The following is a 25,966-nucleotide window of genomic DNA, read 5'->3' as shown; positions in this document are numbered from 1 at the left end:
GATGAGTGACAGCAGAGCTGGTCCAATCAGAGGAGACTCTAAAGCTTTTAATGCTGTCAGTGGTTGTAGCTCTCAGAGTGAACCACCTTTGTCAGTCTGGAGGAGAGGTCTGTACTGCACCGTTATTTTTACCCTGACAGTGGCTGGACACAGCACTTCACCACAAGCTGCTTCTCCACACACCGACAGGGGAGACTGGAACCATGTTTTTGTCATCTGTCATCTTTCTTCTGGCAGCAGTCGGTTAGTGGAGTTTACTTTCATACAGTTTTCCTAAAGATATCAGACTAAACTGTTTATAACTGTGTGTTTTCATCCACATTAACATCCACTCAATGAAAATTATAAGCTGAAACCTGTGAATACATTTTCAAGTTGGGTTGAGCTTAACTGATCACATTTGAATGTCAGCTTTGGCCTCTACACATTCTGACATAGCACTGCATACAATATTACAGTAAATAAATGAAATAAAAACTACTTAGGCACAACAAATCTGTCAAAAAATGACTTGACATGTTCATTGACTTTGGCCACATTTTGGCTGCTTTGGCGCTTGTATAAATTGTATTAATTTCATACGTACAAACTTGTTCTCTTCTCTACTCGTTTCCAAAGCCCAAAAATCCATTAACACATTTTGAATTTTTTTCTTTTCTTATTTTAATGATACTAAATAACAAGTTATTAGAATATTTTACAATATGTTTTTTAACTGGGAGAAATATCCCGTTGCCATGTATACTTGCACTATGTGTTGCATCTATAGTCAGTGTCTAATGAAAGAGCTGTTGTTAAACAGAGAAACACACAAAGTAAATTTAATTGCAATTTTTTATTTTAGTTTATTGACAACATGATAATAACATTTTAATATAAAAATACATGTAGCAGATTGTTTTCAGGGATAGCTCAAAAAAGTACCGGACTTTTTAATGTATGTCAATGCTGTTTATATCCTTCACCAACCTTTATCCAACAATCAGTCTCTGAAATGTACATGTTAAACACATACAAATCTATGTGAAAAGATAATAGACACCCAAACAAGAAACCTTTATGTAATAAACCTGTTTTGGGTAATTATAAAAACCATTAAAATATTTATATCCTGAATATGACTGCATCCAGTCCAACCCCTCTTATATATATATACTATTCTCAAGGGGTTTTCTTTTTCCTTATTTCATGAGGTTTTTCCCCAAACAGTCAGTAGCCCGGGCTCACTTGCTTCAGTGAGACTCAAAGTTCTCTGGGGGTCCAACAACAGCCGACTCCCCCGAAGTGAAGCACACTCCACACACAGTTTACTCTATGTGTGTATAATACACAGACCCTCTCGACAGTGTAGCGAAGCTGTCTCAGGAATTTTGATGAACTCACTGTACCCTGCGCCGTTAAGCTTATCTGCTGTTAAATCTATTGGCCACCCGTTGTATTCTTTAGGAACCTCTCTGAAGTGCATCTCTTTGTTTAAAGTGAAACCATATGAAGACTGATAATCAGTCACTCCCATGTAGTGGAGCCTTGCTGGAAGCCTGGCGGTTGTTTGTATGTTTCCCCTCCTGTCATGGGCCCTACTCCTATAAAAAACCCAGAGTTAGAAAGATAGAGACGCTGGCTGGGAGGTAGCGGAGGCTCCAGTGTGGGGCATGACCGAGCGCGTCTGAAGTAGCAGTAAGGAGGTCCAGGAGACCTCCTGAGGCCCGTGATCCTCATCCCCTGGGTCTGGCGCCACATTTTCTTGAGAGAATGGAGCAGTACATAAACACATGTCATGATTTGCTGGCTAGAACACAGAGGATACGGTCAACATGCCGCTAACTGTGTTATTTTAGCCTGGAATCAGATTGATTGGCATTTCTGCTTAAAAAATGATTCTAGCTCAAGGAATTCACACATTACACCCCGTCTTGTAATTATTCTGATATTAGAATAAAATGTATACATATAGCTCAGTTTCAATGAACAGTGTTGTTATTGTATTACTTAGTTCCTCCTCTTCTTGTTTCCCTGTTATATTGATAACTGACTCTACTTCCTCATCGACGCCCGCCCATCTGTTGACATTTATACATAATTGTCGCTATTTTCTCTGCTGTTTATTCCTCCTTCTTCTTCTTCTTCTCCCTTATGTCGCGCCGTCCCTGCCGGATTAGACCTGCTAAGGGGCAGTAAATCTCACTCTGTAATTGGAAAGCATATGCTAGCGAAGCTTTAATTGGATATGATAGGTGCAGAGGCCCTGCGAGTGAGGTCTTGCTCTGGGGAGCCATCTGTTACCTCCTGTGTTACTGTATAAGAGCTCTGTTTGGTCAGATACAGAAAAGTCATATCTGTCGGTCTCCTCATATTAAAACTGTGTGATGAGCGAACCAAAGAAACGGACCCACATAATGACAACATAACAACCGAGATAAGATATCTGGCATATTTTAATTTGACGCTAGTACAAGTGCTACTCTGTGTATCCTCGTCTCAAAGTAAATAGCTTTCTTCCGTGCCTTTTCTTCCTCATGCTGAGATAGTGTCTGTGTGTTTGTACTTGTACTTATATATTTGTGAGGACCATTTAAAGCAAAAACCTTATGGAGTGAAGACATTACTGGAAAGTGTGGACATTTGTGCCAATGAGTGTCCTTACGATTATAGAGGAACAAGAATGTGGGTGTATGGGTGGGTGTATGGGTGGGGGGGGGGCATCACGCCCGTCTCGTAGCAGCAGGACATATCCCTGCCAAAATAGTGTTTATGTGACCATCCAGATGGAATAGAGTAAAGTCCAGCAGGACAGAGGGATGAGGTTTTAATAGTTGGCGGTTACCTTTATTACCCATGTTTTATGATGCACACCATCGCAAACAGAAAATCCAATATGCTCCAATAAAGGAGTTCTGCTCAGTGCTGAACAACAGTTCCTACAAAGATGTTATCTTTACAGTGACCTATCATTTTTATTGCATCATTGTATTGCTCTTAAGACAACACGTAAAGCTGTGTAGTTTTAGAGAAAATAGATTGAGGTCAGTTGATCTAGTTAAATAAAACTACAATGTCCCTCAGTAGAGTGCAGACCCCCCATTAAGGCCTAACAGTCCCTCCACCAAATTTCTCACACACTCAGTCCCCTGAATATGTTCATCTAGAGTCATCCATTATTCCCCGGTGACATGCTGACAAATTTTGAAAAACTTCCAATCTCGCAATGTTAAAGAAAGTTGATTGGCCCCCTGATCTGGATCCGCACCAACATTTAATTGGTTCTTCCCTGACCCATGCCATATCCTTTCTCAAAGTTTTTGGGTAATCCGTCCAGTAGTTTTTGCGTAATCCTGTTGTAATCGTAATCCAGTGAAAATATCTCTGTGGCAGATGTCAAAATTGTCTATATCCAATACTTTGATAAAACAGTTGTAGTAAATATTTTAGATATTGTAGTAAAAGGTCCACAACATTTTCTTTTACATATCTAGGTCCGCTACAGTCCGATCAGGATGGTTGACAAGAGATGCTCGGCAGGATGATGGACTGTTGTTTTTAAGAAAAAAAAAAACTTCCTCTTTGTCCTGTGAGGTCGCCTCAAGCTGTGTCCTATTGATGTGGCGGCCCTCAGGCCAGGTTTCGCTTTGGCAATGGACACTGTATGTGTGTGTGTGTGTGTGTATGTCTTTGTGTGTTTACGCACACAAAGGATGGTCACCTTTAAATTTCAGGATACCATAAAAGCAGTATGTTAGAAATGCTCATGCTCATTAGCCAGTGTGACCAGTAATTAGTGGAGAGCTGTAGTTCAGTCTGCCTCCAGCATTCTCGGCTTTGATCAGCTTGTTTCAGTGTCATAGGGCATAATGTCTGAAACGTATGCACTCCACGCACATGTACACACACACACACACACACACACACACGTACACATCACTAAAGGTCAGCACTCCACATGCCATGTCTCCTAATGAGATCCTGCCCTATACCCCAGGCTCTTCCTGACTGTTGGGTCACAACCTGTCAGTTTACCTCCTACTCTCTGTGTGCATTCTTGAATCAGGTCCGTCCCTCAAACAGTTTGCTGTTTGTGTTAGACAAACTGCTTCAGGAATGTGCTTATAAAGTGGAAATCTTGCATGTCATAGAGAAAAGGGGAGATAGTTTGTCTGCAAGATTCCATCTGGGAATTCAGTACCCCTTGGAAAGAGGTGTGTTATCAACACAGACAAGACTTTATTGGGGATTGGCAGCATGCAAAGGAAGTTGTGGATGTGAGTTTGGGGAACTGCATCTGAACTTCATGAACAGGTACTCCACAGGAGTGTTGCATGCATAGCAGTCCCCTCAAGTGCAGCACTGAGATGAAACACGAGTATCGACTCTTAAGGTCAGTGATTTGAAGTGAGCCGATGCTTTGACAGCTGGAAGCAGACAAATCCATGGCAACATATACACCCTCCCACATCCTACACCATCGAGAGAAAATAGAAAAGATATAGATTTCAAGAGGCATGGCTGCTTATAGGTTGGCCGCATTACACCGATAGTTTGTCAAAGTAACAGGTGTTCTTACTTCACTTGGACCAGAGGAGTAGCTCCCAGTAGGCAAAGCCGGACCTTTTTATCCATATCCCCTTGAGAGTGTGTTCGCAGGCTGACCTTAGACCCATTTGGTCACCCTGCCTGACCTAGTCATCCCCATTGTGTCTGCAGGGGATTATCTGAGTGCAGGTTAAATCCTTAAAGACAAGGCTTCTTGTTCGATGCGTGACACAGTATTGTACAAGCGTGTGCAAATGTCTAACAATCACTGTCCGTCTGTTTACATGTCATATGTATGTACGTTTGATATGGGCTCAACAAACATGTCCAGTCGAATCTAATGGAACCAGAAGCTGTTAAAGCAGTTGTGATGAAGTAAAACGAAAAAGATGTTGAGCTTCTATAATAAATGCTTCATGTGGTCTGTGGGTAAGTTTAAACAGACATTGTTGCAGCTATCGTCATAGATGTGTTTCTCCTGTTCCCCTCATTTATCGCTAGTATTTTCATATAAAAAGAAAAAGAGAAGCAGCACTGAACTTTGAAGCATTGCACATGCACCTTGTTGTGCTTTACAATTACCCTTTTGTCCATCACTTCCCTACGTGTCCCTTAACAGTGTCGTTAGTTTTATGATGAGACAATATTGTCCTTTATCGAAACTATTTAGGAGGAGTCAGAAATTAAACATATCAGCAGCTTGTGTTCAACATCACACTCCAAAGTGTCCTCCTGTCAGCAATACTAGCCCGTAATCAAACCTTGATCACTGTGGCAAAGCTACATTTGCCAGGTTTTGTTTTTAGAGTTGTTGTAAATGACGCTGTGATGCCAACCTCAGATATAATTAATTCTGAGAATGTAGGGCACTTTGGAAATGTTATCACACACAAAAACTCTTTTCATTATTGTTACAGTGGTGTCAGGTAAAGGAATTGGTCTGTAATTGCTTCAAACAACAGCATCTCTTTCTCCTTTTGTAATGGAAGAGTTTTGTAATAGTAGAAGTCTGATATAAGATGGTATTTTTCATAAAGGTTACTGATTAAACCTTTGAGGTGGCAATAAAGTAGATTTATTAGGTTTAGTAGGTCTAAATGTTCTGTTAACTTTTTAATTGTGGAGTCAGTGTTTCCTAGCCTGGATGCCAGACGAACTTAGCCCCGCCCACAACAGATTTGGTCGGGCAGTTCGGTCTGGGGTCGCTCAATTGGGAAAAAATTATGGCCGGACCGGGCCAATCAGATTGTCAGGGCGGGCTTTATACGATGATTGACAGATGATCAACGGTAACGTAATCAACCACGTCATCACAGTGCCCTCGGGTTGAATTCGTTTTCAACAAACATGCCTGCCGCTGGCGAGCTGAGATGTGTAGATGCTGCCATTGAGTCTGTTTTAGAAGACATCGACAGCGCATTTATTTTGAAAGAGGAACACAGAACGTGGAGGCGACGCCAAAGCACCGCGCTAATCCCTATCGCCCCGGCGCTTGGCTGTTCACAACGGACACTGAAGCGACGCTGAACCGCCGGGCAGCGCTAATAATATCACCCGTTGATCCAGTAGATCGCTGCCAAGGCTGCCTCGCGGTGCTTCAGCCTCCGGTGTGACCGGCACAAAGTTTTAACATGGGAGTGGATGGGAGCCAGCTGTTATTTAAGGCTTGGCGCTGTGCTGAAGCGTCCGGTGTGAACCCAGTAAATAACTCACAATGCGTTGCTTAGCATACGTCACATACTACGTTGCTCTGATTGGTTGTAGGTCTATCCAATTGAGCGAAGAGGAATTTTACTTCCTGGTCAGTTGAAACACGCCCCATAATTTTTTCCCAATGGAGCGACTCCAGACCGAACTGCCCGACCAAAATGTTGTGGGCGGGGCTAAGTTCGTCTGGCATCCAGGCTAAGTGTTTCCCACAATGCCTCTGAAAAGTAGAGCTCAACCAATGGTGCGCAGAGGGCAGAATAGCCCGACCTGTCGTACAGTAAATACAAGCAGAGCTGCAACAAAGACAATTTTTTTTGTTATTTCTACATTTAAACATGGGCATTCAACATTATTTTTACATAAAAGTCCCTATTTTTACCTAAAACTCCCTATTTTTACAACATCGTCCCTATAATGTGAGTTGGGGTTAGTGAATGAGTGGGACACACCAGATGATTAGTACGTAGAATGTTTACCATGTTTGCTTTTTAATTGTGTTTCCTAATGTTTGGCCGATGGTAATGTAGTTTTATCAGTTTATTGCAAATTTGATCGGATGATGGTACTAAGTGAAAAGTTAAGAGTTCAGTGAGGCGATAGCTCGAGGTGAGCATGACCTGTTCCAAATATCACCGTTCAAAAATGAGTGTGTTAGCATGATACTTGCTATTGGCCTGTAAACACCAAATTACATGGTAATGGGGCTGGTGATTTTTGATTCTTCAACTCACAAAGAGCTAATGAGATTTGATTGAGCTCATGTAAAAAGACATTTAAATCAACTGTTGGGGTTACTTGTGTTGATTACAAAAAACTAAATTGATTTAATGTTAAAATTACTTCCACCAGCTTTTATTTGGCTGCTGTCACATACCAGCTTTCATACTTTGATGAAGCGCAAATTAAACTGGTTACCTAGTTTTTATAGAGCAAGAGGAATCTGAAGAACGGCTAAGATATGATGACTTTTGATACAGGAAGATACAACTTGTGCCAATGGGATTTCAGTAGAACGCATAGTATGCAAGGATGACGTGAACAGTGAAATATTTCATAATGTGAACACACACAAGTCCATGGAAATGATACAGTTGGATATGTAACACACAGGGCTAATCAAGAAAGTGTTGGCTAGATCAAGTTTAAGAGGTTTTTCTTTAATCTTGATCTCTTGTCATCCAGTAAGATTACTCCGTTGCCCTTAAATCTTAATCTAGGAGAGTCAGTCACAAAATGATACATGCCTCCTTTACAGCAGGGATCTTGTGCAATTCAACCTCAGTAATAGATCCCTAACAAAACCACTCCTTTACTTTATGACCATTGAAAATGTCAATTGAGACAATATAATTTCCCCTATCCAGTCACTTCTTCATGTATCATCTTTGATTAATTTATGTCTTATTTCATTGCCACCGCACACTGGTGGGTAGCCATAAATGTCTGCTGTTACAGGGTGTGTGAAGCCTGCTTTCCTTTTCAAAATAAGTCTTGGTTACCAAGTGATAAAGACATTATGTCACACACAGTAAATAATAAAATTGTGCTTAGGATCTGATATGACTCGGTTTTCCTACCACTTCTTTGTGCTCTTAATGATTTACTGGAGAAAACAGTTTGTTTAAGGCGTGAACCCATTTGGCTCGCACCAGTACGTTCTTGCGCTGCCTGCTGAAAAGGGGCTTTGGATGTAATCAATGTATACAGATGATGAGCTGAGGTAAACAGGCTAAGCCATAATCAAATACCTCCTACTGTTTCTAGCACTCCTCCAGCTGCCCTCAGGTTTCCTCTGTTCCTCTATAAACACAAAGCAGAGTGGCAGCAGGCTGAATTGGAAAAGACCTCACAACAGCACACAAAACAAATAGGAGGCAACTCTTTCCTTTCAGCTGGTCAAATGAAGTCGGCAGCACTTGTGACCGACACATCTTGGTGTTGTAAAGCTCACTCACTTACGCTAAGTCTTATCTGCTGAATCAAAGCTTCAGTCAACTTTTTAAACACTTAACTTTCGATGTTTATTGGGGGACACAACCTCTTTGAACTGTGGGAAACATGTCTTAGTGATTTTACCTCTGTTAAGCTTTTCAGGGACTGTACATAAATGCATATATTCAGTGGGAACAGTGTGCAAAGCAGTGTGTATAATTGTCTGTTGAAACTTTTTGTGAAAATAACATACCAGAAATGTCATACTTAAACAACAGGCCTAATGTCGAAAGTAGCTATCTAATTCGATTTTAGACACTAAGAACACTTAAGATAATAAGCTGTGATCAGCACATTGGTCTGCTTAAAGTTGCTATAAACAAAATGTGTGTGTCTTTTGTGATACTTTCACTGGGAAGTCAAAAAATTCCTAAAATCCTATACATGGCTAGAGTAGCTTTAAAAAACAAGGCTGTGAAGCGTTGCTGCCCCATCCTGTGAGAAGTTTCAAGCGTATTTCACCTTTGACCAAGCTTCACCAATGGGTGTGGTCATATATGTGTTCTACTGGACCAATAACCACACTAATCAGTGATGATAAGGGATTTGAGGCACACTCGTTCATCTCGGAAGCAAGGGTAGAAGGTCAAACGCTGGAGGTCAGCAAAAACAAGACTTTCATGGGATGTTAAGTGGCTCTTTGTTGACTGTTTGTTGTGGTTGAAATCATTGTTTAGGATATATTAGTCAAATTAGACCGGTGGTGATGAGCTTATCAATTTTTGTGCTTTTGTTTCCCTAAAGGAATGGCAGCCGTTGAAGGACTAGAAAATGAGACCATTTCTACAACCTTTTCAACGGAAACCCTAACCAGCAGTGTTACATCCACACCCCTGTTTAATACAGAGAGTGTCACAGCCTCAACAACAACAGGAACTCCCACAACAGAATTTACAACTATGGTACCATCGACCACCCATTCAGAGACTACTTTCTCTTATACAAGCAGCAGTGACGTCACCACCAGGAGCACAACTGACTCTCCATCAACCCCATCAGCTCCTATCACTCCGACTACAAGCACAGAGACAAGCCCAACCGATACCAGTGAGACTACAACCAGCACACCTACTTCAGATCACACGATAAGTTCATCAGCCACAGACACAGGCAGCAGCACAACTGTGACTACAACCGCAACACAGACAACCAACAATGTAACTATGACTTCACCAGTCACAAGCACAAGCAGCAGCACAACTGTGACTACAACAGCAACACAGACAACCAACGATGTACCTGTGACTACACCAGTCCCACAGACAACCATCAATGTAACTATGACTTCACCAGCTACAGACACAAGCAGCAGCACAACTTTGACTACAACAGCCACACACCCAACAAACAATGTAACTATGACTTCACCAGCTACAGACACAAGCAGCAGCACAACTGTGACTACACCAGTCCCACAGACAACCAACAATGTAACTATGACTTCACCAGCCACAGACACAAGCAGCAGCACAACTGTAACTACAACAGCAACACAGACAACCAACGATGTAACTATGACTACAACAGCCACACAGACATCCAACAATATAACTATGACTACAACAGCCACACAGACATCCAACAATATAACTATGACAACACCAGCCACGCACACCACCAACAATGTAACCACTACCACACCAGCCACACAGACAACCAACAATGTGACTATGACTTCACCAATCACAACCACAAGCAACAGCACAACTGTGACTACACCAGTCCCAGAGACTACCAACAATGTAACTATGACTTCACCAGCCACAGACACAAGCAACAGCACAACTGTGACTACAACAGCAACACAGACAACCACCAATGTACCTGTGACTACACCAGTCCCACAGACAACCATCAATGTAACTTTGACTTCACCAGCTACAGACAAAAGCAGCAGCACAACTGTGACTACACCAGCCACACAGACATCCAACAATGTAACTATGACTACAACAGCCACACAGACATCCAACAATATAACTATGACAACACCAGCCACGCACACCACCAACAATGTAACCACTACCACACCAGCCACACAGACAACCAACAATGTGACTATGACTTCACCAATCACAACCACAAGCAACAGCACAACTGTGACTACACCAGTCCCAGAGACTACCAACAATGTAACTATGACTTCACCAGCCACAGACACAAGCAACAGCACAACTGTGACTACAACAGCAACACAGACAACCACCAATGTACCTGTGACTACACCAGTCCCACAGACAACCATCAATGTAACTTTGACTTCACCAGCTACAGACAAAAGCAGCAGCACAACTGTGACTACAACAGCCACACAGACAACCAACAATGTAACTATGACTTCACCAGCTACAGACACAAGGAGCAGCACAACTGTGACTACAACAGCCATACAGACAACCAACAATGTAACTATGACTTCACCAGCTACAGACACAAGCAGCAGCACAACTTTGACTACACCAGCCACACAGACATCCAACAATGTAACTGTGACAACACCAGCCATGCACACAACCAACAATTTAACCACGACTACACCAGCCACACAGACATCCAACAATGTAACTATGACAACACCACCCACACAGACAACCAACAATGTAACTATGACAACACAAGCCACACAGACAACCAACAATGTAACTATGACTACACCAGCCACAGACACAAGCAGCAGCACAACTGTGACTACAACAGCCACACAGACATCCAACAATGTAACTTTGACAACACCAGCCACACAGACAACCAACAATGTAACTATGACAACACCAGCCACACAGACAACCAACAATGTAACTATGACTACACCACCAACACAGACAACCAACAATGTAACTATGACAACACCAGCCACGCACACAACCAACAATGTAACCAGGACTACACCAGCCACACAGACATCCAACAATGTAACTTTGACAACACCAGCCACACAGACAACCAACAATGTTACTATGACAACACCAGCCACACAGCCATCCAACAATGTAACTATGACAACACCAGCCACGCAGACAACCAACAATGTAACTATGACTACACCACCAACACAGACAACCAACAATGTAACTATGACAACACTAGCCACGCACACAACCAACAATGTAACCAGGACTACACCAGCCACACAGACATCCAACAATGTAACTTTGACAACACCAGCCACACAGACAACCAACAATGTTACTATGACAACACCAGCCACACAGCCATCCAACAATGTAACTATGACAACACCAGCCACGCACACAACCAACAATGTAACTTTGACAACACCAGCCACACAGACAACCAACAATGTAACTATGACAACACCAGCCACACAGACAACCAACAATGTAACTATGACAACACCAGCCACGCACACAACCAACAATGTAACTTTGACAACACCAGCCACACAGACAACCAACAATGTAACTATGACAACACCAGCCACACAGACAACCAACAATGTAACTATGACAACACCAGCCACACAGACAACCAACAATGTAACTATGACAACACCAGCCACACAGCCATCCAACAATGTAACTATGACAACACCAGCCACGCACACAACCAACAATGTAACTTTGACAACACCAGCCACACAGACAACCAACAATGTAACTATGACAACACCAGCCACACAGACAACCAACAATGTTACTATGACAACACCAGCCACACAGACAACCAACAATGTTACTATGACAACACCAGCCACACAGACAACCAACAATGTAACTATGACAACACCAGCCACACAGACAACCAACAATGTAACTATGACAACACCAGCCACACAGACAACCAACAATGTAACTATGACAACACCAGCCACACAGACAACCAACAATGTCACTATGACAACACCAGCCACACAGACAACCAACAATGTAACTATGACAACACCAGCCACACTGACATCCAACAATGTAACTATTACAACACCAGCCACACAGACAACCAACAATGTAACTATGACAACACCAGCCACACAGACATCCAACAATGTAACTATGACAACACCAGCCACACAGACAACCAACAATGTTACTATGACAACACCAGCCACACAGACAACCAACAATGTAACTATGACAACACCAGCCACACAGACAACCAACAATGTAACTATGACAACACCAGCCACACAGACAACCAACAATGTATCTATGACAACACCAGCCACACAGACAACCAACAATGTAACTATGACAACACCAGCCACACAGACAACCAACAATGTATCTATGACAACGCCAGCCACACAGACAACCAACAATGTAACTATGACTACACCAGCAACACACACAACAACAATTACAACCTCTACGCAGCAGGGCAATTTGACAATAGCTCCATCTCCAGCAACCACACACAATGCAACAGTAACAGGCGGACCCCAACCCTCTTCACCTACTTCCATCTCCAGCTCTGTCCCTTCAAACACCTCCCCAGGCAATAGCACCGTACTCCCCAGTGGAAATACTACTCCCCTTAGTCCCTCAACAGCAACCCCAGGAGGTAGGACTTAAAGCTTGATGAGTTTTAATGTTGATGAAATGATACATTATTACATGCAGGTGAGACAGAAATCAGTGTGTAACTTGATTTGAAGCTGCACTATGCAACTGTTAAAGCCAGAACATTGCTTGCTGAAATGTAAACTAAATGAGATTCATAGCTAATGGGCTTTAGAATGAAAGGTGTTCTCCCTGCAGAAAGTAAAACTCCAATGGATAAAACCTAGCCAGTATATCAATTGTGCACAATTTAAAGTCTCTTTTTCCCCTTGATATAGTGACCAACCACACGACAGGAGTCACCGTTTTGACTCCTTCAATTCCAACGACTGGAGGAAGCACAACAGCCCTCCCCAACACCACCTCCTCCATTCCCACCCTGGGTCCAGTCATTGGTTTGTAACTTTCTCTAATGTTCAATTCAACTCAATTTTGTTTGCATAGTGCCAGATCATAACATGAATTATCTCAAGATACTCTACACACTAAGGTTGAGACCTAAAACATCAGAGAAAAAAATCCAGCAGGTCCCACAATGATTGTGGGAGTGTTCATCCCAGTCAAACACAATTATGATTAGCTTAATCCAAAAATGTTACTCATAAGAGCTGCAATGGAATTCTGCATGGCCAACGATCACTAATTTCATGTAGTTTGTGGTGAAATAGATTAGAATGACGGGAAAATGCTGATTTGTTACATTGGAAGCTAAAGCAGCTATCGTAGATATTTTTGCAACAACTTGACAAAAACAGTTTTTGCCTAAATCTGGACTCCTCCCAGCTTTATGGAACTTTATAGCTATTTTGGGGTCATTCTTACTATTGTTGTCTTCAGCTTTAGCAAGCAGCTGTTTTATGTGAAAAATCTCTAGAAAGAAGATTGGAGATACACACAAATAGTGACGACAAGCTAGTAGAACATTCAGCAGCTTAAGTTTTATGTGCAAAACTTGGTCCCACTGCCTTCAGGTGGCGTTGCAGCATTAAACATTAAAATAATCGCTTGGCCTGTCGTTGCATAATTTCTCTCCCATCTCTTATCAGTGTGCCCCACTATGCCATGCCCAACTGATAGTGAGTGTCTTAATGGAACTTGCCAGTGTCTCTCCGGTAATATTCTGGAGGGAGGCCGCTGCGTCCAAGGTAAGAATGCAATTCTGTGTTTTTTGCGATGATACTTTTGCTCAAAGACAATTTTCAATAATTTTTCCTCTCCTCCTCTTTTCTCAGCCCAAGTGTTTCCAGGCCGGCTTCATTTCACGGCCTTGACATTTAAACCTGAAATGTATAACAGGTCCTCTTCAGAATTTAAGGAAACGGCCAGTAAAATCTCAGCAGAGGTAGGTTGTGAGCTCAGAAAGCACATTGAATAGGTATAATAAATGGTAAATGGATTTTAGGGTGCGATTTCGATACCAAGTAAAACATTTCGATGTGGGATAATTATCTGCTAATATACCTTAAGGATAATTTGTCACTATTAAAACAACATAGAAATTTAAGGCATGTTTGATATTAAATTATTTTATTGAAATAAAACAAAACACAACTACATATATAGAACTTGAATAAAGAAAATAAACGTTTTAACGTAAAGTGTAAATACAGTATAAATCTACTATTTTACATTGTTTATTCGATCAAATAACACTTTTCATTTCATAAAACATAAACCAAAATGTCTGTGAAAGATACCACCACCTATAACTCGGTCGGGTTAGAATAGATGCTCCTCTCTCTGTCATTAAACCATGTTTTCTCTGCTTTCTAGCTCGGACAGATCCTGATAAATCAGCCTGGGTATATACGATCTGATGTGGTGGAACTTCAGTGAGTACTTTTTCTTTCCGCCCCCGTACAAACATATTATGCCACAGGTTTAAAAAGATATACTTTCCATTTTGGTGTTTCTCTATAATTCTTTAGAAATGGAAGCATTCGAGCAACAGTGGATAACATCTATAGAGACACCAACTCCACTGTAGAGACTGTCAGTAACGCTATCAACAAAGCTATCGAAGACGCAGCGAACTCCAATGGATTTTTTTCTCATGTGACATTCGATAGTAAGTAATGCTGCTGGGACACTAACCAATTTAAGGGAAGTGTGGGTGTATTTTTTTAGGGGAAGCTTATATTACATGTTATCCAACATTATTTCAAGAGGATTTTTCCTCATACGTGTATTTTTAATTTGCTCCGTCTTAGGCGTAAGCCTGTGTGCGCAGGTTTCACCTCGGTGTGATGTCTCCACTGCAAGTTGCACGGATGAAAAAGGCCAGGCTTTATGCTCCTGTATATCTGGCTTTGTCTCCAACGTGTACTCAAACACCAGCTGCAGAGGTAAAAGCAACTCTTGAATATTTTATATTTATCCTTTTACAAGAATAGTAATGCTTAAAGTGTGTTTGCAGTGGCTTTTACTTTTGAAAAATCTTAATTGTGCTCTGTAGCTTCGAGACTATATGAGCAGACGACCAACAGCGTCTGAGAACAGGCCCGAGCACTAAAACAAATCCCAGCTGAGCTACAGTTAAGAGAACTGTAACAAACCCTTCTTATCCTTACTTAAATACCTAATGAGGGAGAGAAACAACAGGGAGCGAGAGTCTGAGGCAAGGTCAAGAGCTGTTGCCTTTTCTCCGAGCTGACCCTTGACCAGTTGTTCATTTATCTCTTTAATTTATTTCTTTTTAACGGGGATGTTACCCTGGAAACAGGACCTTTAGTTTCAGATATGCTGCATGAAGTTCCTCTCACAGGATTTTTTTTTTGAAAAGGTCCTCATTTAGCCTCCATATGAAGGGGCCGTGATTGTGCTCATGTTTTCATTGTATGTAGGAAAAAACGACACTTCTCCATCTGCCCATGACAGAGTCGGAAACTTCTATGTTCTCATACATGTGTGCAGGACATTGTTGACGTGTGTTTTTGCTTCATTTATTGTGTTTCTTTTTCCAGCTTGTCTGAGTGGGTTTAGGGCAGTGGACAACAAGTGTGTAAAGTGAGTACAATCATTTTAAATCTTAGTTGCGCATGTCAGCCTCAAGGTGTCTGTGGAATCAGTGTAAACACTATTTACATGCTACAGAAACGACATGGAAATATGTTTGACTGGTTTCTTTTTTCCAGATGTCCATTTGGATACTCTGGCTTAAACTGCGATGACTGTAAGTAACAACACAAAGTTATGTAGCAGAAGTCGCACCAAATATGCTCTGGCATAAATTCATAATACATCTTAAATTGTGTCTCCACAGCTTCTCTGCTAGCAGTGGTGGTCGTCTCCTCTGTACTCGGAGGAATTATTCTCATCATGGTCCTGGCTTTGATCATATTCTTCTTCTGGTGAGAATGTTAAAATAAAAAGTTTATTATCCTCCAGCAGAACACGATCAGCCCTAAGTTAGTGTTTGTCATTATCTGCTCATAAAGAAGAGTTTAAAGCGAAGACCCTCACTCAGGGGCAAACGTCTGTCTTTAGAGAGGTTGTCATGAACATTTTTATTTTGAAATAATTTTGGGCCATATCGCACCGCCCCATCAGCCATTACAGTATTTAATACATAGACATCTGAAAACCCTCAGTTATGTTGGTTTTAACAAGGTTTAACCCAGTTTTAATTTCAATGTATTCTCACCTGCAAATATACCAAATGAATACTAAAAGATAATGTTATCCTAGGAAAAGACTAAAGTAACAATAGAGTTAGTTCTTCTTTTAGTACTTTCCGACACAAAATACAAAAATATAGTTAAAATTGTATATCAATCATTTATTTTCAGTTTGATTCTGTAATTTTTAGCACATGTTACTGAAACAGGAGTAAATAGCTAATTTGTTGGGTACTATTTTCAGCGGTGGATAAATACACATTTAGTTTCCCTTGTGAGTTTTTCAAACAACAGCAAAGCCAATGTGGGATTGGGTTAAATTGAATAACATTGAACATGTTACACATTAATAGTTCAAACTAATGAATTTGATCATTGTGGGACCTGCTGGATTTTTTTCTCAGATGTTTTAGGTCTCAACCTTACTGTGTAGAGTATCTTGAGATAATTCATGTTATGATCTGGCGCTATGCAAACAAAATTGAGTTGAATTGAACTTAAGAGAAAGTTACAAACCAACAGCTGAGTTGAATGGCCTAAAGGAATAAAAAACATCAGGCGTGGTTGTTTTTTTAAACTCTGTGTTGAACCTCAGGAGGATATTCTCGGACAGCAAACCAGACTGCAGTAGTCCATACTCATCAAACGTTGAATCAAACAAGCCCTGGCCTGTTGGCGTCACACCCATCCCGCGTGCCACCACGAACTGGGAGTCAGCTCCTGCCATGGAGATGAGAGAAGGGGGCACGACTCGACGGTCGGTGGACTTGTGTCCTCAAAGGAACGGAGTGGTGAGTTATGTACTTTGTGATCTCAGTTGTCGTTAGTGACTTATACAGCAGACTCACCCTTGCGTAGGAATGTAAAATCAAAAATGCCTTGAAATCTTGTATCCAGATTGCACCTTACTTTAATGTCCGCTTTAGTAATTTGGGTAAAAAATACAACTGGATCCAGGGTTAAAATCAGGCTGAATCAGGTTGAAAAGTTGGTTTTCTATTTCTACAAAATGTAGGTATAAGCATTGTTTTATTTCAAAGACTACATTTCAGTGTGTAGCTATGACCTGCCACACACTGAAATATAGTCTTTTAAAAGTATTTATCATGGAAGTTCCTATTGAGATAGAATATCTTTTCTGATGTGCCATAAATTAAATATAAATAATTATATAAATAAAAATCATAGCTATCAGAAAAAACGCATTGCCATAAAAAAAGCACCTGTTAAAAGCTATGGCATATATCTAAAACTACTTTAAAAAGATTTTTAAACATTAAAAATAAATTTTGAATACTTATCTATCAGATTTAGATGATCACTGATCACATGACCCTGCTACCAACCAATAAGATCCTTTGATTATATGTTTTCAACCACATGCACGCCAATCAGTTCCACCGCCTCACTCGAAATGTAAAAATACTGCCAGCACGTAGCTCCCTCCCTTTCGCCCTGCTTTGCCTGACTCCCAGTGTGTTACTTTAGGGGTTTCTGCCGAAGCATACAGGATGGAAGAAGGTAAGGAATGGCTTTGCTTTCAGACAAAAATTTGTCTTGATCCCTCCATGCTGGTAATTTAGACAGGCCCCAGTGAGAATCACGGTGGTGGGGTTTCTGGGAAACAGGAAGCCTTTTGTGATTTTTATGGAAAGCTTTCATCTTCAAGCAACGAAAAAAACTCAGCTCATGCTAGGTTGGGGATAGGCATGAATAGTTTATTTTCACTGCATGCTGATGATTTTCATTGTTGTCCATGTGTACTTGGCTTTTCTGGATGTTAGTCTGTGAATGTGCGACATCCCAACATCTAAATGACACCAACACACTGACTGCTCTCATTGACGTTTCAGTCCGGATCATACGATCTCAACTGTGAACCAATGAGGACCTTCAAAGGTAAACAAACGTCCCATTACTCGTCCATGTTTCCTACTGGCCACGAGAACCCCTACTTCATACCTGACGATGGGAAGAACAACTGAAAAAACATTTGTCCAGCTGGGAGAGAAATCCCTTCAGTGAGAATGAGTGAGAAACGTTGGATCAAGAAATGACTGATTTCAAATCGCGGGACGTCAGGCACATTTCTCCCTCAGGTTTTTTATTCTGTTTTTAAACTTGCTTGTTTTAATGACAAATCACAAAGAACACTTCTTACCTGGGAAACAGCCACCAAAGAGATTCATTCATGAGGAAGAACAATTTTTTTTTTTAAATGAGTGTGCATGATGTCTGATCTTGCTGGTTATAACCAGTAGATGTCACTGTTGCTTAATATAATATAGATAATAAGAAATCATTGAGTAGTCTTTTGAAAATGAAGCTTAATATATTATTAATTGCACTGAAGTGAGTTTTAAGTTTGCTACCAGTTTTCGTCTGAAATCAACAGTAAATCAGAATGTGAGTTTTCTGGGGTTTATTGATATTGTGATAATTTTTTAGAAAATGAATCTTGAATGACTAAGGGGCTGGATCCCTGGTTGGGGTTATATATTTGAATGCATTTATATTGTAGCTGTCTAAAGCTGAAGCTTTCTGTTTTTATTGAAGCTGCCCTTGCAAAACGTGCCTAACTTTAATGGTCTGTTGGACAAATAGGAAGCATTATGCAAAGCCGAGGATAAAGTCTGCTTCCTGGATGTGCCAATTATCACTTGTATACATTTCTCTTGAAAAATCCTATAAATTAATATATATATGCTCTTTTATAAGTGTGAAAAGTTTTTGTAAACACTCACATGTGTGTGTGTGTTTGTGTGTTTGTGTGTGGAATGGAAATAAATACCTAAAATAAACCTTAAATAAAACAGGCTTGTCTCTAATCATTGATGATGTGCGAGAACATTAGTTAAGAACTTACTTTAACAGCTTGATTATAACTCAAAATGTTTTGCCTCTGGTTCTTTTACAGCCTTTTTTGTGTCATGAACACTCAATTAATGTGAACTTTTTTGGCATTAGGTGTCGATAACTGTAAGAAAATCTCAATATCTGCACTGATTGAAGGACTAAGATGTTCAGATCCCTCACTGACTTGTTGCAGACTGTAATAAAGTTCAATTCGTCTAATGTGGTGATTTAAAGTGCTGTAATTAATTAATTAACTTTTACCTCTGCATTAAGGACATATTTTTTGAAAATGTTCTCATTATAGTTTGTTTATTTACATTATTTGTCCATCAAAACCTATTTAAGATATATAGATGCAATTTTGCCTCTAGTCAATTTATGTTTGGTTTCATGAGGGACACTTTTGGGTCCGGCAGCGGTATTTGAAATAAGTCATTAAAATATCACTAACGCTTGAAAACAAGTTGAAGACTAAACATGACACAGCTGAAAAGAGAAGTAAAAGGCTAAAAGGATTAAAGCAAGGGGCATCCACAGAAGAACACAGCAAATTAAAACATGCACATGTTAGACATTTGCAGGAGACGTGAGTAAAACTCTGAACACTATAATATGAGAAGAAGAAGAAGAAGAAGAAGAAGAAGAAGAAGAAGAAGAAGAAGAAGAAGAAGAAGAAGAAGAAGAAGAAGAAGGTTTGCTGGGAACCTAAAGCTGGCTTTGCTGGGCCCTAATCTTGAGCACTGGGTCACTGGAACAAACTGACGAGGATACAACGGGTGCAAATCAAATCTCACATGTGTTGTGTGGGTTTATATTTAAATGCATAGTAAATTGGCTCGGTGAGTAGCATCCTGATCTAGTTGCAGGACTGGATTTGAAGTCTCATCTTTCTGTGAGTAAAATAAAAGTCATGAAGCAGCCACAGGGATGAGGGGATGTTGCCTTTGACTTGTCTACATTTAGTAAATGTACAAGTAAATAACCCTGGCTCCTACTTATTATTGTCTCAGTTTGGCTTGAGGCCCTCAGCCACTCCTTTTGTTAAAGGTGCTGGTTTGCTATTGGTAAAGGTAATTTTCCTTGAGTCGGCCAAAATTAAAAGAACATCGTTTTTTTCTAAAATGCCAAACTCATAATAAACAATTGTGCTTTTTACTTTTATTTATGTTGATGGGAATGATAGAGGACTACAGAAGACTGAGGTCAGAGAATCAAATGCTGTTAAAAGTCCCATGATCGAGGCATAAAAAGAGGGATCATGCTTTTATTGTTTTAGCTCCTAAAATCAACATATCAGCTGAAGCAGTCCCTCAGTAAAAAACTGCTTTTGTTTTTTATTGTCTTTTTATATTTTTATCGTTGAAGTGTTTCATAAATTGTTTCATCGTTCTTCTTTTATCGGTTTTTGTTTTATCGTATTGCTGAGTGAGGATCTTGCTTTATTATGTTTTACACAAATATTGTATTTAGTAAAACACATTGTAACTGTAGTTTAGAAATGAACTATAGAAGTAAAGTTCATTAACATTGTAATTATTCTTATTTTAATTATATCACAAATCAGGTGATTGATACAACCGCTCTCTGATATTTCATCCTTTTGGAGAATAGGTGTTCATTTAAGTTTGTCTAAAATAGTGACGGTTCATCTTGAAATGCAATATAAATATAACTTTTCTGGCATGAAAGCCATTTACCTTTTTTAAAGTTACCTTAAGGGGAGTGCACACAGTAATATACGACCAGATAAACCTAAATTTGCATTGTGATGCATTGGTGTGTTTAGATTTTTTGAGGCATTTTGAAGAGACAAAGTTTCCATACGATAGGAGCTAAATTCAAATGTACTCTCTGTGTGAGGAACTGAATTCCCACAGGAAATTGACTAATCTTGTTCACTGGATTTTCTACTTTGTCTGTAATGAACACCTCCCTCTATTAGCCGAGGCAGCGCTTCCCATCTGTGGAGGAATGCATCTTATTTTGTAACCATTAACCGCCTGCCAAGTCCTGCCTCTGCCTGCTGCAGCACATCCCATCAGCCCACAGGCTCAGCTGACTGATCGATGGACCACTTAGTGGCGTGGAGCTACACATCCCAGTCATTTAACCTGCTTGAGCTGTGGGACTGGGCACATGATCCAATTAGCATCGAGCCGCTGAGACAAGCGGACCGCTAACTTGAGGAACTTCCTCTTCCATGAGAGCCAGATATATAGAGCTACTGCAGATCAAGCCGGTTTCAACTGTGACTACACACAGTGATGTGATTTGTCTCCACAATGATGCTATTGATTCTTATTCTAGCAAGAAAGAAAGTGTGACTAAGGACATTTGAAAAGCTCAGTTCACTGTAATAGGTGCAGGGAAAGATGGTGAGGAATATTACTTTATCACATTTCAAACTTTATAGTGCAGCAGCGGTTTTAAACCTGCCTGTTTGTAAAGTTCTGTTCCCTTGGCCTGTGTTAATGCTCCGGAGCTCCTTCAGAATTGTTCCTTGTCATTAGTGAGTCTGCTGCTAAAGCCGGCTCTCTATTAAATCAGCTTGTCGCTTCAGGTATTGATGAAACATGATCCGGAAAGTCCAAATGGCCGACCCATATATTTGAGTCATTACTGGTTTATAATCCCTTTCGCACAGACTGGATGACTGTGAGGTTCACAGCAGACACAGTGTTTGACCTACGAACACTTGGAATGTGGACTTGCATGTACAATATTCGATTGGCATCACTTTGCCACATGACGAATTTGAGCCAGGTTCAACTTTGGTTATGCCGGATGATCCCACATTATTTTGCCTTCCTGCCTTATTGTCACATAAAGCTGAAGTTGCTCTGAACAGAGGTTTTCAGTGCCTTGAAATGTAAGAGAGATATAGGCCATCTTATAAAGGAAAGTCTGCCAAATGGGATAAGATGTAGTTTACAAGTAAACAGTAAAACCTGAAATAACTGAACTACTTATAGTGTCAATGTGTTGGCAAAGTCACGGGGTATTCATTAAGTTAATTTCTAAGTTCGTATAAAAATCTTGTTGAGCGAATGTTATCGAAAGTATTAAGTTAATTTGTGGAACATAGGGACCAAACAACAGACAGACTGCTGCTGAGCTATGAAGTACCGTGAGACAAAGATTAGACCGTTTTTAGCTGTAGCAGATGGAGACGATTGTTTGCTAACACTTAAGTTTACAATCCAGGATTGGCAGCGAAACTATCTAATATATTTCTGCCAAAAGTCCCATAAAGGAAGCTGACGCCACCTGCTCTACGATCCCTGCTGCTAGTGAGTAGAAATCCTGCCTCTGTCGAGTCTCACAGATGGCTATAATTCACTTTACGCTAATGCAGCTCTGCAGCAGCCATAACATTATGAAACATTTCCCAGCAACCTTATATAGGTCTCAAAAAAGCAGCTGCCAAAAAAAAAAAAAAAAAGATTTCCACAGTCCTCCTTGGCCTTACATCTCTCTGGAATTATGACTGGAGATGTAATGGAGAGGAAAATCATTTACACTCTGCTCACCAATCATTTTTATTTGAAAAATTGTTTTAAAAATTTAGAATGAGAAAGTTTCGACAACGTTTAATTTTCTATTGTAGATTTATTTAGGGTAATAAATTTAGTAAAATAAACAACATTTGCATCTTTGCAATTGTTTCATATTTTTTGGTTTCTCTTTGCCAATCCGTCTATCACCGTCTATACGTCTATACGTCTAACCCTAACCCGTCTAACCCTAACCCTAACACTTTTGCAGTTAGTTTCTTTAAATAGGGGATAGCATACCTATAACATATAGATGTGACCCATTTTCCTGTGACCTATCTTATGGGAGACACGGCTGGTGAAACAAATTTGATTAGTTCATATTTCCCATATAGGATCTGAGAATCTTGTGTTTCATGTGACATGTGGCCCAAAGGCGCGATGAATTGAAACTGAATGACCCTTTGACATTAGGTTGTGCACTTAAATGAATAAAGTAACAAAACAAAGTAAAGTTTCACAGAGTTCATAATTCCTGGAATCACATTGATAAAACTTTCCGATGCCCTGTATTATTGACATTACAGAAAAAAATGAACTTGTGGGTTTACAGTTTATCATTTCACCATTTTTATATATGTCTGAGCGGGCATATTTTTTATACCGGATTTTGCATGGTGCACACTCGGTGCCTGTTGCATTTTTCTTTAGAGAATAAAAAGCTTTATATGGGGTCAGCACACAACATTTATAGCTTTGCAGAGACATGATTCATTAGAGTCTGAACAAGAATGGCTCTCGGTAGAGGGCATACCTCCGCTGATGCCCAACCCCGTTTTCAATCAAGCTGCACCAAATTTCCCACACTCATAGATATCAGTTCTGCCTGGTTTTTTTCATCAAGATTGCATGAATAATTTCCTGAAATATCCCTTATCAATATGATCAAAAAGTTCCTGACCTGGATCCACATGGAAAAATGTACATGGATTCTTCCCTGATTCCCATACCACATCCTTTAATTTCAAATTTTCCATACTGTTTACAGGATCAGTGAGATAAGAGACACCAGAGGGAGTGACAATAGTGAGGCAGATTTATTTCACAGTTTTAAAAGTAAGTTAATACATAGCGTCATCATTTCTTGGGCACAACACATCTGCACTCAGCACAGAATAATGGCTCACAGAATCTCCTGCATGTGCCCTATTATCAGTTGTCAGCTCCATCCAGTGTGGCCCCTCCAGAGCTGACTGAACACACCCAAAGACCCTGTTTATTTGTTGGGTCAGGAGACAGCTTGGACCTCCGGCTCCCTTCATCGTGGACATCAGGCCGGCTTTTTGCTGCTCCCCGGAGAGGGGAAGAGGTTGGCAGATGCCTCTGAATCAATTTGGCCAAAGACCCATAACAACCTCTGATGTAATTAATGGGGTTGTTTGGAGTGGAGCTGCAGCCTCCATCCAGCTGACCTGCATCCTCGGCACTGCCATGGCAGGAACAGGTCAGGAGTCAAAGGTTTGCTTTATTAATATATTAATAAGTTTGATTTACAGGGACATCATACATTGATAAGTATTTCTATGAGTATGAAACCTCACACATTTATCTCTTAAGCGTCCAGATATCACCTGAACGAAAATAGTACGTCCTTAAACTGTTATAATCTCCATTTAAAACGACATGCTCCTCAATATGAAATCCCACTTATAAATTGATATAAATACAGTTTATAAAATCTCCAGCTGTGGGTCGTCAAATATGAACTAAATATAACAAGTTAAACAAAATGTGGATTTATTTGCACAACGAAAGCAGATTGACTTTTACCCTTAAAATGTTTTGGGAGTTTAAAAGATTTACTGGAATTAATAAGAAGCATAGATGAGGTGTTTATGCAAGTGATTACCACATGACCAGAACAAAATTTATAAAAACTTGAGTATTGCCGCGCCAGGTACGGCTTTGCCTTGGGACCTTATGCTAAGTTTCTCCCCTGTATTCCCTTTCCAAATATCTTTATAGCTGTGTCTCAATTCAAGGGATCATCCTTTGGAGAACGCATGTGGTCTACCAGCCTCCAGACGAACGAAGACCAGCCTCGAACCGAAGTCAGATGTTAGTAAATGCTCTGATCTCCAGAGGCTTTCCCTGATAGGCGCCACCAGCACGTACCGCCCTTACTGCTGTTGCCTAGCAACAGAGCTGAAGTTAGACACGACATGAATGTTTTAATGCCTCTTGGTTTTAGCTGTTCAGTTTATTCGAATCGGGTACTCAAGCATGGGATGTATCGTCGTTTGCAGGTACATTTACCTCTTTGAAAAACGATTTGTAACTGTAGAACAATGAATCCTGGGATTGGTTGGGCCGGGAAGGATCCAATCCGATGAACCCTTCGTTTCTCTGGGATGGAGGGACGCATCTCAAGATGGGACTGCCTAATTGCGCCATTTTTATGTTATTGGTCTTCAAATACAGCCTCTAAGGGATGCAGCCTCTAATTGAGGACAAAGCCAATGAAGAACAGCAATAGCTGAATATATAACAAAATCCCAAATATGTTGTCACATGTTTGTGTGTCTGCACTTCACTTTTTGGGGTTCTGAAGGTTTGTTGTGGTCCAGAATGAGGAAGAGGGATGGCATGCAGGCATACAAACTGACAATAAGCCATGTGAATGGAATGGAGTGAAGGTGTGTGTGTCAGTTGGGGGGTGACCCCGTCATTAAGAGGCTGTGTGACTGCTGCTGTGTGCTCTACATGCAGGCAGACAAAGACCCAGGAGCCAACCTCGGCCATAGTCATGCCCCACTCAGAGGAGAGGTCTCTCTCAGCGTATCAGATCCAATCAGCCACCACAACATGTGAAGAGTGAACGACCTGAAATCAGAAGATAAAGCTTTCACTCGAACAGTGGTGACCATATCTGCAGCATCTCGTAGACCCACTTTGTGCCTCTAATGAATTATCAATAAACTAGTCACAGAGCTAGTTTTTTCTGAGAGGAGCCTCCAGTGAGATCTGCAGGTAAACATGAGGGTTCTTCCAACATTCAGCCATTTGGTTGAAAAATAATAATACAGATTTTTAACCTGTTTTCAAGCTGCCACTCTCTTGAAAATAAAGAACATAAACCTGAAGCAGCAAATCTGCTGGTTTGAAATGCATGTAGTATTTATAAAGTATAAGTCTTTTTTGGGGGGACAGCAGAACAATATTTAAATAAAGAAATGATCTATTATCATCTTAT

The 25,966-nt window shown here is 40.5% G+C and overlaps 1 protein-coding gene across 1 annotated transcript; it reads left to right on the top strand.

The window, feature by feature from the left end:
• The first annotated feature begins 8,710 nt into the window (after positions 1-8,710).
• On the top strand, positions 8,711-13,141 carry LOC128458411 (putative uncharacterized protein DDB_G0282133). Its single transcript, XM_053443235.1, has 3 exons — positions 8,711-8,714; positions 9,282-12,747; positions 13,025-13,141. The coding sequence occupies exons 1-2, from the start codon at positions 8,711-8,713 to the stop codon at positions 12,686-12,688; spliced, it is 3,411 nt and encodes a 1,136-aa protein (XP_053299210.1). The 3' UTR covers positions 12,689-12,747; positions 13,025-13,141.
• Positions 13,142-25,966: the final 12,825 nt, after the last annotated feature.

The sequence above is a fragment of the Pleuronectes platessa genome, chromosome 16, assembly GCF_947347685.1.
Source record: "Pleuronectes platessa chromosome 16, fPlePla1.1, whole genome shotgun sequence".
NCBI classification, from domain to species: Eukaryota; Metazoa; Chordata; class Actinopteri; order Pleuronectiformes; family Pleuronectidae; genus Pleuronectes; species Pleuronectes platessa.
Note: the sequence above shows the minus strand (reverse complement) of the source record. Positions and strands in the feature narration are given on the sequence as shown.